Below are 17,723 nucleotides of genomic sequence, written 5' to 3' on the forward strand. Positions count from 1 at the left end.
TTGCTAAGCTATGGCCACCTTGTCCCGCGCCAGGTGCTCTAGGCTACCATTTCTCTCTTCGTGTAAAATAATAGGTGCACAAAACATATATATATATATATAACATGTACATGTATGCATCGTGTATACATTTGCCAACCACATGTATTTAAATTCTTGTTACCGCGATATTCATACTTTCAACATTATTTACCCATACCAGGTATTTTTTCATCATCCGATAAATTCAACATATATTACTTCATAACGTTTACCATATTCAGGATGTAATTTATGACACAGAAATACTTGATATAATTTATAACACATGAATAATTGTTTAGAGATGCTATTTAATATTAAATCTCGATTCACCAACTGAGGAGTATTATAAATTTAATAACTAATTTTTTTCCCATCATACGATTGTTGTGATTTCATTTAACCAGTGACAGTATACATTTACTTGCATTCGTGCTCATGGCTCAAATTCATGATTAATACCCATGCAATCAGAATAATCATACCACGCGAAAATGCCGGTCAAAATAAATCTAAAATTTTTCTAAGGCAAAGGACCAACTAGAACATATTTTTGTAAATGTCTTCATTTTAAAAAACCAACTCCCGGTATTTTGATAACTAACATTCATTGTTGTAAGAATGATTTTTAATGAATTTTTTGAGAAACAAAAGCTATGTATTTCGATGAATTTTTTGAGAAACAGAAGCTATGTATTTCGAGGGTGGTAAAATCGTAAGTGAAAGTTTGTATTAAAACCAAAATTCTATTTTTTTATTGTTAGGATTTTGATTTTTTTGATATTTTTATTAAAACCAAATAGGGGGTACTTTCTTATTTACATTTATGTATTAAAGTAAATGAGAGATAAAATATAAATTAAAGAAAATGAAAATGGATGGGGTGTGAGCAGAGGCTTGCAATCAAGGGCTTATGGGAAGAGCTCGGGATGAGATCGCTGGCAGAAGCTTACGAAAAGAGCTCGGGAGAGCCTGCAGTTAAGGCTTATGGGAAGAGCTCGAGGTCATGAGTTCGCGGCTTACGGAGAGAGCTCGGAAGAGCTTAAGGTCATGAGTTTGAGGAAAGGACTTGCAGCCAAAAGCTTACGGAGAAAGCTCGGAAAGAGCTCGCGGAAAGAACTGGAAGGAGGAGCTTGGAAAGAGTTCGCTGGAACATAAATGCAACTGTATGTGCATATATATATAGGTGGGTTGGCCGAACAAATCAAGGCACTCGAACGACTGTTTAAGCATAAATATGTTGCGCATTGGCTAGATAGGGCATTGCTCGAATAAAGCTTTACAAATTAGTGAGGGGTAACAACTCGTTACGCATGTGCGTATATGTGTATTTACAAGTGGGTCTCATATATAGGCGAACAACATATATTTTAAGTTGAGCTTTTATTATTTGTGCGAAACCTCCAAATACCTCAATGAAATCATGCGAATGGTGACTTAGCATTTTACATTCAAACACAAAACACACACACACACATATATATATAAAAGAGGCATTTGGATGGACAAGGGACATTTGTTAGGGTGAATCAAACCTCGCTTGAGATATCAAATGGACTTCACAGTAACTAGGGAATTTATACACAAAATAGACACAGTGAAAAACACTAACAACGAGGTGACACAATAAGCGATAGTTTGCAATATCAAGGAACATAAGGGAACTTGCAGAAAGTTAAGGAAGAAGTAGAAAATCAAGGAAGCTTGCATTGAAATACAGAATATATACATATAAGAGAGCTCGCATTGAAAATAAGTGGAAGTGCGAGAAGAACTTGACTAAAAAGAAGAAGAAATCCAAGAAGAACATCACCAGCCTCTTCCACTTAACTTACTCCACTACAGTAATGAAGAAGGAGAAAAACAACAACAACGTAGCAGCAATGAATGAATAGCGATGAAGAAGAAGAATGCTGAATAAGAAGAAGTAGTCTAAGAAAGAGAGAGGACAAGAAGAAAGTTGGACGCCATAAATGATACACCAAGGAGGAAATCCTCGGCGTAACAAAGGGGATAAAGGGAGGGCTGCAGGTCTGCCCCCTGCATCTCATGAAAAATTACTTGACCGCCCCTTACCCTAACAACAGTCAAACGAAAGTCCAATGACACTATTGACATTTGCTGATCAATTTAATTTATTATGATTTTCTTTTAAAAATTTCAAATCTCATTTCTCAATTGGATTCAGCCCATGCCGTGGGCCATTCCATGGCCCAACTCACTGGCCCAAATAATTTTCAACATCTAACTCCATTCATAATATAATTAAAATTCTAAACACAACTCAATGCCCCAATTCATTTGGACTTTTCCCACATTTTTTAATCCCATTTGGATGGGTTATCACATTCTTATTTCCACTTACATTTTATTCCATAAAAAAAAAATTCAATTCTCAATTAATTAAAACAAAAATTTTGAGCCCAAAATAAAATACTCAAAAACGCCTAGACCCTTTAACACGTCGTTACAAAGGTGGTGAGGTAGCACGAGACGTAGTGAGGTGAGGCGATGAGACACAAAAGGTATTTTTGTCATTTATAATATATTGTGTAGCCCATAAAATACCTATAGCATAGTCCACACATTTATCACCTCATGGATCATAAGTCATGATCGTACAAAATTTTATATGAAGAGTAGACATAAATGACCTAGCACAAGGAAACTACATATTAATGCTAAATGCGTTTCTTTTTTCCAATTATTTTTCGTTAAAATTAAAAATTAGACACTCCTAATTTTACATATTTATTTCTCAATTTCAGCTCATTCTATAACTATTTTATATTTTTACACATTTTCCTTAAAAATTTTAGTGAAATGTGGGAAAATGTTTTGAAGATTAAACGGCCAAAAAATAGTTTTTAATTTTTTCTTTAATTTTCTATTAAAGGATTAAATCTCTAACGAGAATTTTATAATATGAATAAAAAAATATATTTTTAATTTTTTGTTTTAATTGAATGCTATTATTTTTTAAAATATAAAATATTAAAGTATATTTTATTATAAAATTATAATTAAAAATTAAAAAATATTACGACCCTAAATGTGATAGATAGGAATTAACTATAAAATAAAATAAAACCACCACCAAATTAAGCAGTTTGATGAACTTACAAATTGATCCAAAATATTCTATAATTAGGGAGTGAATTTAATGTTTTAAAATTCCTTTCATATCTTTCGTAATTATATACAAATTTAATGGTAAGAACTTGCGCTAGTAATTTTTAAGACCTTAAATTCAAATCTCACGAGTTCATAAGATATCTCTTTAAATTTTACATGATCTATTATCATATTTTTTCGTGTTTAAAGATAAAAGTTTTAATAATACTAAAATAAAAATCTAATAAGGTATTACCAAAACTCTTAAATAATACTGTGGGTATATCTAATGTCATAAATCTCAAATAAGGTTGGCAAGTATATCTTGCCTGAAGGAACAAGTTAAGCAAGATTGATATAAGGCCTTGAATGCCCCTAAAATCCCAATCTAAAGATTTTGGCAAAAATAAAGAAGAAGAGAGACATGCCTGCACAAATTCTGCTGCTTTGCAAATGATAGATGGAATAGGGTAATTTTGTGTCAAGCCACACCGCACCCTCGAACCCAGAGACATTTCAACTAGTGAGCTTGGCGTTGCTAATAAAATTTTGGTCCACAGAGGCCATCAAAATAATGCGATTGCAATATTCCATATAAAAAATTGTGTGAATGAATTGGCTACAATTATGTGAATAAAACAAATTGTGTATATTACTCACAAATGTACAGTACAAACATATATATATATACATGTGTATTTAAAATTAATTATACTAATACCCCCTTACTTATCTTATTTAATAGGTACAATTTCAGTAATGAAGGTCAATTTACAAGAAGAACCCTAGTAAAAACTAAAAACAGATGGACAGCGCTGATGGAAGTAAACTTAAAACGTTGGAATTAGTTATGGCTAAGCTGAGTGCATAGCATAGCCCTCGGATCACTCTGGCCGTGGCCGGTGCCCTAGCACGTTAGGTTAGCAGGTTGCCGATTTGATCAGACTGCAAGAACAGCATTAATCGAGTTAATGCACCAACTTCGTGCAGATAATACAAGACAAAATAAGGAAGGTGCTTTCCTACTCAAAACAATAATAAAAGGAAAGAGAAGCAATGTGAACATAGCTTTCAGTTATTCCAAATATTGGAACAACATAACATCCCAAGACAGCACGAGTTAATCAGACTCCACATTACCGTGACTAATAGTAACTTTTAAAGGTTTCTATTGGTATTACAGAAAGAAACGTATCAGTGGGAAACTATAGGAGCATTAGCCCTACTTACCAAGCAGGATACAGCCTGTCTATCACGGCTCCTTTGAGTAACAACAAAACTCCAATAATGGCATCAACAACAGTGATCATTCACGTCAATGGATCAACTTTGTGGAAAAGCACAACTAAGCCGACCGTAAACCTGTTAAAACAAAATGGGGTCTAAGTCAATTAGGTGATAAACTCAAAACTAGCAAATTTTCAAGGATATTTAGGGTAACATCTCAATTAAAGTAAAGAAAACTGGAGAATTAAGGGAATGAATGATTTGATTGTCGTCCAGGACATGGATGAAGGTATATCATGTGTCATTCAAAAAAGGGAAAACCAAGCAACAACCTTTGCATGTGGGTTACCGTTCATGATTTTCTAATTTGGAGTTGGGAATTGTTTAAATTATTTCCCAATATTAGTGCCAAATAAATTTTGATAAGACAAGTTGGACATAATAGAAACAAGTTAAAAAGAGCAGCAGGTTTCATGGATTAATAGAGAATAAAGTTGGATGTGAATAACAAAGTAAGCTAGAACTATGCAACTTCATCTACATTACTTGTCGAGAGTCGAGACCATGGACAGCAAGTCAACAGACTCAAGTACTTGTCTGATTTAGAAAGAGAAAGAAGATCAAAGTGAAAAATCAGACAATGATTCAAGCTTACCCAACAATAAGAAGGATTACAGAAAGCATCCACAATATGATCTGGTATATCTTGAATTTAGGTTTGGTTGAAGCAGAGGAATATCCAGGGAGGATATATTGTTGGCTAACCCATCCAAACCAGGGGCGGATCAAAAACACAAACCCAAGAAGAAATCCAGAAATAAACCCTCCAATATGAGCGAAACTGTCCACATGGGGGAGGATCCCCAATGCTAGATTGATCACAATGACAACCACTAGGGTCAATAGTCCTGCTACCTGGAAACAGAAATGGGGGTTGTAAGATGAGGAGGCTTAACCAAGAGAGTTACAAATACCATGCTCTTATATCGAAAGCTAATACTTAGAGAGCAGACGACACCTTATTAACATATATGGTCCAATTGGTTATTAATTCCGAAAGCATGCCTCCTAATAATCCAAAAAGTGCCCCAGAAGCACCAACTGAGATATTAGATTGGATAATAAAGAGTGCTGACAACACACTCCCAGCAAAACCAGAGATCAGATATAGCAACCCTATCCGCACTGCAAAAAAGGCAATGCAAGAAAGACACAAGTTTAACATAACTACACAACTTTGACACAGTCAGTAGCATACTGAAGAAGAAGAGAAGAATTTATACTATAATGAGCCCCTGAAGTGGAGCAGAAAGGAACTCCAGAATGGTCAAACTAGTTCCAATATGTATCTTGCAGACCAAACTAAACATGTACAAAAACTTGTAATTAACCACTATGGAGAGCGATCACAATATAAGTTAATTTATTACATGTCTCAACAGATAGAAATGGATTTAAAAATATTTCTGACCAAAGTATCTTAAGTTTATAGTAGTTGACATACCCAGATCCCAGAATATAGACAGATCAGAGGATATACCACAATAGCCATCATGACTAGCCAAAACAGAGTCTGATGAAAATTCTGGCTAGGCAGAAATGGAATGAGATGGGGATGGTGATCATGTTAAATAATAAGTCAACAATCAAAAAGAAAAAGAAGTACGGCATCTGTAAAATTTCTGGTTTTAAAGCAACCAATGCACAATTGTCAAATGACACTACAAGGATCACAGACTTACAGATAAACAATTATTGTAGAATTTCATGAAAACAATGCTCTCCTTGTGATGAATTTTCAAATACAATAACATCAATTACAACTCAATAGTTGAGAAGTAATGCCATTTCAAACAAAATGTCAAAAATAAGATTGAAGTGTAGGTGAAAATTAACATCCTCCCAAGTCATACAGCACTTTTGGATATTACCAAAAAAGAAACTGGAAAAATGTTTCATAACTTTGAATTAGCTATTCCTGGCAGCTTAGCCTTATGGAACCAAGAACTAAATTCCACCATGCAGACCCAACTTTTAAATAAATCATTTAATTTATTTTCTATTAAACTGATCAAACAATACAGCAAAATAGAAGCAGTGTTCAATAAAAGAAATATCTGAGCAAGACAAGATTCTAACCTAAAAAAGGAGGTGAAAACCCGACATCTGTTCAAGAAAAGAATAAGGACATGAAAATTTAATGAGACTCTAGAAGTGAAAGAAATACAGATATAGTATGTTGGAGATGAAACCCAATTTAGAAAAAAAAGAAAGAAAAATACATCAATAATGTTATCAACGTGAAGACAACTTTGAAAGTATCTACTTATAACTGAGCACTGCTAAGGAAAGAACAACTTAGGTCTGAACTGTGTGCTTGTAGGCTTAAAACTGAGTGCTGCTATGATTTCATGGATTCAACAAAAGTCTTTATCATGCATCCAGTGTGTTAGCAAACTCTCCAAAGATCATGCAGTGACAACTCTTCCATCTACCATTACTACTTCATGATGACTCGTATTTTAGTTACTAAACCATGCATAGTGATGAAAGTATGATGTTAGGAAAATACACAGAATAAAATGTAGTTATATAAAATAGTGATGCTAAAAAGGCATAAGATGCAATACATACCAGAACCAAATTCTTGCTCAAGTCGAATGCCAATTACTAAAAGACTCAACATATTGCCTAGTAAATGAAGAACTCCAGCGTGCAGCCAAATACAAGTGATAAGACGCCATCCCTGGTGTCTGTGGACCCCTTCACTCACATCTAATGCCCCCATCTTCTGTAGCCTAAAGATAAAATCATTGAAAAGGCGGCTTAACAATAACATCAACCATTCTTCACCACCTTATATTAATGTACAAATGGAATGGAAAGATACGAGTCAAAGCTTATTGCATATGTTCTAATAGCAGAGGATCCAATACACTACACATAATTAGATATCCTGATTACACCAGTATGGTCAAAAGCATTCAAAATCATCTGTACAAGATGATTGTAATATCCTAGATTTTCTAAAGGGTTCAAGAGTAATCTTAACTTGAGCCATAGGTGAAATTATCAAAAGATGTTGGGCTTAAGTATAATTTCTTACGGTTATCAGTACCAAATCAACAACAGGGAGTGTTCCAGAGTGTAATTATCTAAGGAAAATGATATGGTCATGATGAGCATCTCCAGATAGGATTTATGGTATTAAAAGAAATCAGAATCGAGATAGTTTTTGGTACAGCTTTGATTTAGACTGAAAAATCGAATCATCGTAGGGGACTCTCGGGAAGTCAACGAAACCCTGAGAAGACTACAATTTTTCGTAACGATCAATCTAAAGTGGTTTCGAAATGAAACAAAGGTCCCATGAGGATGCAAAGGCGAAATCGTCCATATCAAGTAAGATTTTAAGTTATTAATTTTGGATTTTCGGTATCGTAACATCAATTAATTTGATGTTCAAGGATGTAATTGTAATCAGAGAATTTCCCAATAGGATGAAATTTGGGTTGAAAAGTCTAATTTCTCTTTGCATCATAGTGTAATATATAGATACTAGCGTATACCCATGCCTAAAGGCACGGTGTAAATAATATTAAGATTAAAATGCAGTTATAATTTATACGTATTATGTTATAATAATTTTACTTGTATTAAACGCTCTACAAAACTCAAATAAGAAACAAACATTTAAGATTTATAATATAAGATTCAATAATATTGCAAATCAAAATATAAGAGCAAGTAAAAAAAAAAAATTATAAACATTGAACAAAAAACGGAAATTAAAATTATTGTATATTTGTTTTTAACGTTTTATAATAAAAAAATTACTAAATCTATATAAAAAATTACATCAGTAAGTGCTCTATAATTTGAACAAATTAAATTAAAAATTAAATATCAAACAATACATATCAACCGCCGCCAGCTGCCATGGTTGCGGCCATCAACTGGGGGGAACCCCAGTTCGGGGTTGGAGAACCTTGGGTTCTCCGACCATGCGTGATCGGAAACTTTTTGATTTTTATATTATTTTAATTTAAAAAAATTATTGTGCCTAAAATAAAAAATAGAATTAATAAAATAAAAAAAGAATTAAATAAATAAATTATTTTTGAATATTTGCATCTTTAAGTAACTCAATAGGATAGATTAACCAATTTCATATTTCTTTAAGTCAAAAAGATTCAACACTTAAAGATAAAAATATTAAATTTTAAATTAAACTTCTTATTTTGAATAAAGTTTTACATTAAAAACAACATTTGATCATCAATGATTTTAAAAAAAGATTTTTATTTCTTTTGGAATTGAATTATCTATGTCAAATTCTTATACATTAAAACTTACACAGTTGGTGTTTTTTTATTTAAAAATTTTCAAAAATTAAGTATTAAAACATTACATTGTTGAAAATTAAAATTTAAAAATAGAGTCCCCGACCTTGGTATAAAAAAATTACATTTTGGTGTTTTTTTATTTAATTTATTTCAAATAAAATTAAGTATTGATATTTAAAAATTTTATATAAATTTTTAAAAATTAAAAATTTAAAAAAATTTTGGAGTCCCAACCGCTGGTGGTCGGGGGCTCCAAGGGTCCCATTTTCGAGCCTTTGGCATGCTCCTCGAGACCCAAATTGATTTTCAGAATTTTTTTCAATTTTTTTAAAATTTGTTGACATTTTCTCCCTTTTCCCTATTTTTTCAGTATTTTTTTTTCTCCTTCTCCCTTCTTCTTCCTTCTGCTTCTTCTTCCTACAACACATAGCTGCCGACCACGCACAGCACTGGCCACCTGCTGGCCTAGCCTCCGCTGGTCGCCGTTGCGGACAACGTCGTATCTGCTGATCGTCCTCGGTCGCCACGCCACAACCGCCATCAGTCGTTCGCTGCCGCAGGCCAGCTCCCGCGCCTCTGCCTACGCGCACTGACCGCCATCACCGTTCGACCCTGCTACTTTTGGCTGCCAAGCGTTGCCGCATCCGACTGCCGCACCCAACCGCAGCATCAGCTTTCCACTACGAGCCCACCTCTGGCCGCTCGCTGCTTTAGGCTCCATCGCCGCTGTAATCGACCACTGCTTGCTCTGTATATATCTATATATATGTATATAGAGAGAGAAACTTCAACTCCCTCGCCCACTGCTTGCTTTGTATATATATATAGAGAGAGAGAGGGTCAACCATTGTGGGTGGGTGGGTATGTGTGTGTGTGTGTATGTATGTGCCTGTGTGTGTATATATATGTATGCGTATCCGTGTGTATATATGTATAGAGAGAGAGGGTCGGCCATTGTGGGCAGGTGGGTGTGGGTGTGTGTGTGTGTGTACCTATGTGTGTGTATATATGTATGCGTATGTGTGTGTTGGGGGGGGGGGGGGGATGGCATGGGTAGGGGTATGTGAGAGAGAGAAAGAGAGAGACAATGAGTGAGGGAGTAGGTGGGTGGGTCTGTGAGAGAAAGGCAATGAGGGGGGACGGGATGGTTTTGGTTGAGCTGTGGGTGGGAAAATTTTTAATCTCAACCATCAAATGTATTAGAAATTAATCACAGCCATTGAAATGTCTCTCTTGAGACATTTTCAAAAACCTTCTTGCTTTATTATATATATATATATATATATATACCATAGCAGCAGCAACAAAGCTGTTGTGCGGTAGTCATAGAATCGAACAGCGAGCAGGAGAGGGGCCACAGTGGCGGCTAGCAGGTAGCAGTGGTGGGCGGCGAGGCCGGCGAAGGCGACAACCAGCATGTTCGTGCGCTGGAAGAGGAAGCAGGGAGGGAGAAGAAAGAAGAAAAAAAGAAAAAAAAAAGAAAAGAAAATGAAGAAAAATAGAAAAAATATGAAAAAATCTTCAAAAATTTTAGAAATTAATTTGAGGCATGAGGAGCATGCCCGAGGTCAGAAAATTATTCAAGCACGTGTTTCAAGATCAGGGCACGCATACTAAGGAAACCTGAGATGCTAAGTTAAGATGAGTAAAATTTCTTAGAAAATTTCAGAAAATTAGGAAAGTTATTTTACGAATTGTTATAGAGAAATATTTAGTTTGGATTTATTGAGGAGAAATGGAGAAAATTAGAGAAAAATTATGAGAAAATTAGAATATTGATATCTTTCAATAAATCTGCTAGCCAAGGAATGTTGATGTTTCGAATTGAGTTCGTTAGAAGCCTGGCACGAGAATTAAGATGTTATGAGATACGTTCGAGATAAGTGGTACTACTCAACTGAATTTAGTTTCATGAAAGAAGTTTGGCTTGTAAGTGGTTCGACCCAAAACTTAATTTTAAATAAATGATTTTATCATGTTGTCATGTCTTGATGTGAATATATTCATGTAGATTGCATTTATATGCTATGATGAAATGTGCATATGTATACGATGATATTATTGATCATACATTCGCATAAGGGTTTGAGAGTACGGGTCGGTACCGCTGCTCTTCCAAGGGTGCACCCATACACCTCAGCATATTGCAGGAAGCCATAAAAATGGGGAGTAACATTAAGGTATGGTCGGGTCAAACCGAAATGAAAAGGAAAATGACATTTTGCATCTATGCACAAAATATGTTTATTGTTCCCTTATTTAGATGATTCATCATCTAACTTGGGCTTTGTCCCTGAAATATTCAAACGTTCCAGATGGAGATTGTAGCAGAAACGAGAATGAAGAGGCATGAAATAGCACTTAGCAAAGTGCATGATGTAATGATTAAATGTTATGTAGCCCATGTATTTAAGTTTTGCTACTTTGAATTCTGAACGTTTTGAGGAATAATGATGTATAACCTTATTATTGGTTAATGTTAAAGTTAAGGTTCGATTCTAACTTCCGCATTTGATATTTATGATGATTCTCTTTCGAGATATATGTATGAAAATTTTGGGATGGATATAAGGAATGATATAATTTAGCATTAATTTTGAAAGAAAAAAGTTTACTATCCCAAAATTATCTTAAGTTATAACACGCCTAAAAAAGTGAAGTGTTACAATGATTATATCAACAGAAGGTTCTCTCAAGCTCTCAACCCAGAAAAAATCAATGTAAATGACTGCTAGATAGTTAAGAGAAAGCACCCCAGAAATAACTCTTGCTGATGTGGAAATATCAAGGTATATGCATGACAAAGATCGCAAGACAAAAATGGGTGAAGTTAAAACAAAACACATTTAAAAGATAACATAATAACATCGTCTGAAAATACACACCCACTCTTGTTAATGGAACCCAATAATTGTAGAACCAATAGTCTGTGAGGACAAGAGTCTAACATCTAGATTGAGACAATGGTAGTGGAGGATTCCAAGAAAGGACATCAAATCACGTAAACCAACTGAAGCTATAACAAAAGAAGAAAAAAGAAAGAAAAAAAAAAATACAGCAAAGATGATTCATGTCAGGAACAACTAGGATATAACAGTTGACTTAAGTGTACAATATCCAAATTGACAATATTAGCATGTCGGCCATGATTGAAGATTTTCCCCTTTTTTTTTTGGATTTAAAGATTTTTCCATTTAAGACTGCCAAAATTTGTGAATGGATGCTATAACTGTGAAGAATAAACAAAATGGCATTGCTTAGTTAGTAAAAACAACTTTTGTTTGTGAAGTATCATGGGCAAAGGCCTACTAAAAGGCAAAAAGGCCAAATGCAACCCACAATAGTCCCTTGGAGATCGTAAGAAGTCCTAAGAAGACTCTAGTCTCCCAAAAACTATAAAAGGTCTCGAGTAGACTCCAGTCTCTTGAAGACCTTAAGCGGTCTGGGTTAGACTCAATCTCTCGAAGACCATAAAAGGTCCCGGTTGGACTCCATTCTCCCGAAGACAGTAAGAGGTCATGATTTGACTCAATCTCCCGGAGACTGTAAGAGATCCTAGGTAGATTCCAATCTCCCAGAGATTGTAAAAGGTCCTAGGAAGACTCTAGTCTCCCGAAGACTAGCTTTACAAACCCCCTCTTTGAAAAGTTTCGAACGAAGTGTGAACATGATAACTCTAACATCAGAAAATCCCTCCAAGAATTCTGTAAAGGATAGACCTGATCAACAAAAGTCCTAATCCTAGTTGATCTCAAAATACTAGGAATGCTTATCACGAACCTCCACACTCCTCTATAAATAGATAAGTCATCATTCCAAAAAAGGTACGCCACTAATACTAATTTAAAAGCTCTGCAACTTGTTTAAGCATTCTCAGGATTTTGACTTAACCATATGAGTGTTTGCACAGTGATTGCCATGCGCTCTCTAATTGTTCTTTTTCTTGCAGATCCTAAGCGGCTTGACAACAACATTCCCAAAAAATAAATTTAGTGTTGAATTCAAGTGACAACAATTGGTCTCATCTATGGGAAACATTCAAAAAGCCTAAAGAAATAAAAATGGTTTACACAATATCTCAAGTCACAGGTAATAGGCACAAGGAAGAGGGTTCTAATGTCGATAGCCCCCCTAATCCCAAACTCTAGGAGGTTGTTCCATCTGAGGCACCCGGAGCTTCTAGGATGGTCCCTCAAACTATCCCTCTCAACGAGTATGAAGCTTTGAAGTGACACCATGAAAAGAGCACCAAAGCTCTCCAGGAGATGGCTACCTTCTTCAGAACACTCTCCCGCACACTCCACTTCCTCCCATCCTACAAGATTACATGCTGCCACCATGCGAGAATACAATACACAAGCAAACACTTCTCTAGAAGACTAAAAGAGGACTCCAATAGACTAGAAGGAGTATGGGAGAGACAGACAACCATAGAGACCTATGGGAAGACAATAGGGAAACTCTCTTGGTGAGGGGTCTCTGAGAGAACTTCTTAGGAGACTTGGCCCCTCCCCGAGAGACATCATGTCATGATGAACCGCGGGAGACTATCTCGCAAGACTATCCAAATCAACCTCGAGCAACTATGATCTAGAGAGGGGAGGAAAAATATCATGAGGTTTGGAAAGTACCACAACAAGAATAACACCTAAACTTCAACCAAATCAATCCAATCTCACTGCTCGAGAAGCCAAAGACATGAAAAGAATAGTGGAATAGGTCTTAGAACAAAGGAAACTGGTGCTACAACCCTTGGATAGAACTCGCCCTCAAAAACTAGCTATTGAGGGGAAGGTGCCAAAGAGGTTATAAACCCCACACCAAGATCCCATACTTCCCAATGTGGAACAAGTCCCATACCTTGTAATAGACTATAACATACCACCACACTCCGCAGCCCTGGCGCCCAAGCCGGCAGGTTGGAGCCACACTCCGCAGCCTCGGCCATGGTCATGCCAGCAGGTTGGAGCCATGGGGCCGACTCTAATACCACTGTTACAACCCTCAGGTATAACTCACCCTCAAAAGCTAACTGTTGAGAGAAGGGTACCCAAGAGGTTATAAACCCCACAACAAGAGCCCATAATTCTCGATGTGGGACAAGTCTTATACCTTGCAATGGATCATAACATACCACCACACTCCATCACCCCGGCGCCCATGCCAGCAGGTTGGAGCCACGCTTCGCAGCCCCGACCATGGCACCCTAAGAGCAATAGAGGGGCAATATTGTAATAAGGTTATAATAGTTTCTTAGAAGATATTTTGCAAGTTGTTAGCAAGTTGTTAAGAGCACATGAGTGCTGTTAGGAAATCAGTTAACAGCTAGCTAAGCCTATGAAGAGGATAGGCATCATGTGTAATGAAATGAAAATTCTATCTTCCTAATTCTCTCTATCCCTCACTCTTTTCTTCTCTAATTCTCTCTCCCTTTTTTGCTAATTTCTTCGCCTCCTTCAATTCTAACATTCTAATTTCTTCCCTTAATTCCAATCACAACCCTAGGTAACCCTAAGAATGTGACAACCGGAAACCATGGAGGAAGACCCACATAGAAGAAAAATTCCCTTCACTACAGAAATTAAGGAGAAACCTCTTCCCCCCAAGTTCAAAGTGCCTCAAATCAACTCTTACACAGGAAAGGGAGACACCTGTGACCACATACAAAATTACGAGTCTGTGATGATGTTGCATGGCTAGGAAGACACTATTATGTGTCAAGCCTTCTCTTTAACTTTAATAGATCATGCTCCTACATGGTTCAATAGCTTAACAAAAAGGTCTATCTCCTTATTCAACCAATTAAGGAGAGAAATCACTAAGGCATTCATCATTAATTGCCATTGAAAAAGCAGTCACGACAATGCTTCAAGGGACAAGATTAATACCTTTGCACAAATCCCTCGCCTTAAAACAACCAATATCATTAGCCGATTTATTCATATGGGGTAATGAGTGCATATTACATGCCAAAATAATGCAAATAGTCGGTGAACAAGAAAAACGAGATAGAAAATAGAAAGAAAAATATCTTGATGAGGAGATGAGTGAAAGAGAGGAAAAAACCAAAAAACCTAACGGTCCTCCACAACTCCAATTCAAAAGCAATGCTTTGCTTATAGAGCCCCTATTCGTTATATTGGCAGTCATTGAAGCGTCATAACTTATTAAATTTCCTAAGCAAGACTAACAAACCTCTAAGAAAGAAAAGTGATGCTTTCTATCAGTTCCATGATACTCATGGGCACTCCACAGACAAATGTCATGAGTTGAAACTCAGAGGGATGAACAGACAAACTACCCTAGAGGTAGGGGCCATAACTCTAGGTAAGAAGAGCAAGAACAGAACAAAAGTTCTTATTAATCCAATGAAACATGAATCCGAGAAGCATGTTTTGCCGTTCAAATGCTTGAAGCCCTCAAAAGAAATCAAAACACTTGAATACGCTGCACTGAAGTATCATAAGCAAGATTAAGGGTGTTAACAGTTATATTTGTCATTCAATATATAATGCCTAAATAAAATGAATTTTACCCTATTGCACTTTCCTTTTTGCATATTTTGTTTCTTAGGACAATGAATGCAAGAAAAAGGCCAAAGCTTCAGCAAACAAGCCAACCTAGCATGAAAAACGCAAAAAGCGTGAGAATGATCTAAGACAAAACTAGTATTATAAACACAAAACGCGTGATAATGATAGAGGAAAAACCTAGCATCAAAAGCGCAAAATGTGTGAGACCATATTAAAAAGTCAAAAAAGCAAAAGCATGAGAACAATCTAGAATAATCTATAATCAAAAGCGATAAATGCGTAAAAATGATCTAAAGTAACCAAGAGACAAAGACACAAAAAGCTTGAAAATGATCAGGGATAACCCAGAAACAAAAGCGATAAAAGCGTAAGAATGATATAGAATAACCAAAAGCCAGAGATGCAAAAAGCGTGAAAATGATCGAGGATAATCCAGAAAAAAAAAAAAAAAAAAGAAGCAATGAAAGCGAAAGAATGATCTAGAATAATGAAGACCAGCTAAGATGCTTAAGGATTGCGAACCAAGGTTTTGCCCTGGGCACACATAGTTGAAAACAAAGACTCGCTAAACGTCCAAGGGTCATTTGTGACTTGCCTTAAACACATGTGGATGATCAATGACAACCCACTAAAAAGGAATAAAGTACAAGAATCCTTTGACAAAACAAAGTCCTCCCAAAAGATTGGGGAGCAAACCCTAATTCGAGAAGGAAGGGACACAAGAGAGTAAAAAGAGCCCTAATAGCTTACTCAACCAAGCTGGAAGAATCTCCACACTGAAAATTGGGCAATAGTTCCAAATCGGAACCACCGTATCAGCCTTATGGCCCTAAATGGTAAAGTTCTCAACAACTAACTGAGGTACTCTTCATAGAAAAACTTGGAAGACAAATGGACAATAGAATCAATAAAACAGACCTTCTGATGAAGAAATCCCAGAAAAATCACAACCGTCAAATGAAAAAGAAATGAAAGTCCTGTGTGGAAAGATCTACTAGATAGAAATGTAAGACAAAAGGAGAAAAAGGCCCCTCAAACATCTTCCTAAAAAGGGAAGTCCATAGCATAGTCTATTCTTCCCTCCGATACTTGAATGAAATAGTAGGGAGCAATTGACGTGTCATGGGCAAAGGCTCACTAAAAGGAAAAAAGCCCAAATACAACCCGTAATAGTCTCCCGAACATCGTAAGAGGTCCCAAGAAAACTCTAGTCTCCCGAAGACTGTAAGAGGTCTCAAGTAGACTACAGTCTCTCAAAAATTGTAAGAGGTCCTGGGAAGACTCCAGCCTCCCAAAGACTGGCATTCAAACCCCTTCTTAGAAAAGTCCCAAATAAGCGCAAACATAATAACTCTGACATTCAAAAATCTCTCCGAGGATTTCGTAAAGGATAGCCATGATCAACAAAAGTCCTAATCCTAGTTTATCTCGAAATACCAAAAATGTGTATCACAAACCTCTACACTTCTCTATCAAAGTGTTTATGCAAAGACTGTCATGTGCCCCGATTGTTCTTTTTCTTGCAGATCCTAAGTGGCTTCACAACAACGTTTGCAGTAAATAAATTTATTGTTATGTTCGAGCGATAATAATTTGTTAACTATTTTCCTAGATTAACAGAATAAACAGTTAATATTGTAGACGTAGAGGGATGAATTACTATCTTCTTTGGCTCAAAATCACCTATTCCTCAAGTTCAACAGCAGTCTAACTAAATTTACTTACAGACGGCACCAACATTCATCAAATTGAACTGTAGACCAACAGAACGAAGTATAATCCTATATATGATGGCGAAGAAGAGCTTACGTGGAGGCTGAAGGGCCCAGAAGAGGGTTTTCTTTCCACGGCTGAAAAGCGAACCTCCCTAAGAACCGAAGACTGCACGAATCAGAGTTCTTGGGACAGTCATTGACGCCCATGGTGACTACGAACAACACAACATTAGCTACAGCAAACGAAGGAACCAACCCTGGGAACCATTTCTTTAAGCGCTTGCTTTCTGGGGACACTGGCCGAATCTGCATCTCCGCATCCATAACCGGATGGCTCATGCTGCCGTCGCCCCGTCGCGTGCTAACCGGAATCTGAACCTCCGGGAGCGGTTCTGGAGTCATGGCAAGCTCAGACGGCAATTTACTCGGGCTCTTAAAGGAGCCATGTCGTGTGGAAAGGTTGGGAAGTCGTGGAGCGGAGGTGTTTGAAGAAATGCCAAGGAAAGGGGCAAAGGTACAAAGCTTGACCCCTTTAGCACGCAATACCAAAGACAAAAGTCATCTCTCTCTCTCTGCCCCCTAATAGAAGCTACCTTGGGCGCATTAAGACTTTGAAATGCTTTTAACTTCAATTATTATTGCCATTTTGTTTATTTTTTAAATTATAATTAAATTAACATATATTTGAAATTACCTAAATATAATTTAGTATTTGAAAAGTCTAAACTATAACAATTAAAAATAACCACTAAAAAACATGTCAAGAT

The 17,723-nt window shown here is 36.4% G+C and overlaps 1 protein-coding gene across 2 annotated transcripts; it reads right to left on the reverse strand.

The window, feature by feature from the left end:
* Positions 1 to 3,729: 3,729 nt before the first annotated feature.
* On the reverse strand, positions 3,730 to 17,518 carry LOC127787900 (RHOMBOID-like protein 1). 2 transcript variants are annotated; one of them, XM_052315967.1, is made up of 7 exons: positions 17,051 to 17,518; positions 6,997 to 7,160; positions 6,502 to 6,528; positions 5,381 to 5,547; positions 5,018 to 5,277; positions 4,366 to 4,497; positions 3,730 to 4,080 (listed from the first exon to the last, which is right to left on the reverse strand). In XM_052315967.1, the coding sequence occupies exons 1-6, from the start codon at positions 17,356 to 17,358 to the stop codon at positions 4,446 to 4,448; spliced, it is 978 nt and encodes a 325-aa protein (XP_052171927.1). In that variant the 5' UTR covers positions 17,359 to 17,518; the 3' UTR covers positions 3,730 to 4,080; positions 4,366 to 4,445. The 2 variants fall into 2 exon arrangements, with proteins under 2 accessions (XP_052171927.1, XP_052171928.1); XM_052315968.1 differs by lacking the exons at positions 3,730 to 4,080; positions 4,366 to 4,497; positions 6,502 to 6,528 and having other exon boundaries at positions 5,014 to 5,277.
* Between the last annotated feature and the right edge of the window lie 205 nt (positions 17,519 to 17,723).

Source organism: Diospyros lotus, chromosome 13 (assembly GCF_014633365.1).
Source record: "Diospyros lotus cultivar Yz01 chromosome 13, ASM1463336v1, whole genome shotgun sequence".
NCBI classification, from domain to species: Eukaryota; Viridiplantae; Streptophyta; class Magnoliopsida; order Ericales; family Ebenaceae; genus Diospyros; species Diospyros lotus.

Bases quoted from the DNA above. Each gene is read 5' to 3' on its own strand.
- LOC127787900 (XM_052315967.1), bottom strand. From the start codon at position 17,358: ATGACTCCAGAACCGCTCCCGGAGGTTCAGATTCCGGTTAGCACGCGA. The intron at 7,161-17,050 runs GTAAGCTCTTCT...TTTTATCTTTAG, and splicing joins CTGGGCCCTTCAGCCTCCAC to GCTACAGAAGATGGGGGCAT. The intron at 6,529-6,996 runs GTATGTATTGCA...TTTCTTGAACAG, and splicing joins TGAGCAAGAATTTGGTTCTG to ATGTCGGGTTTTCACCTCCT.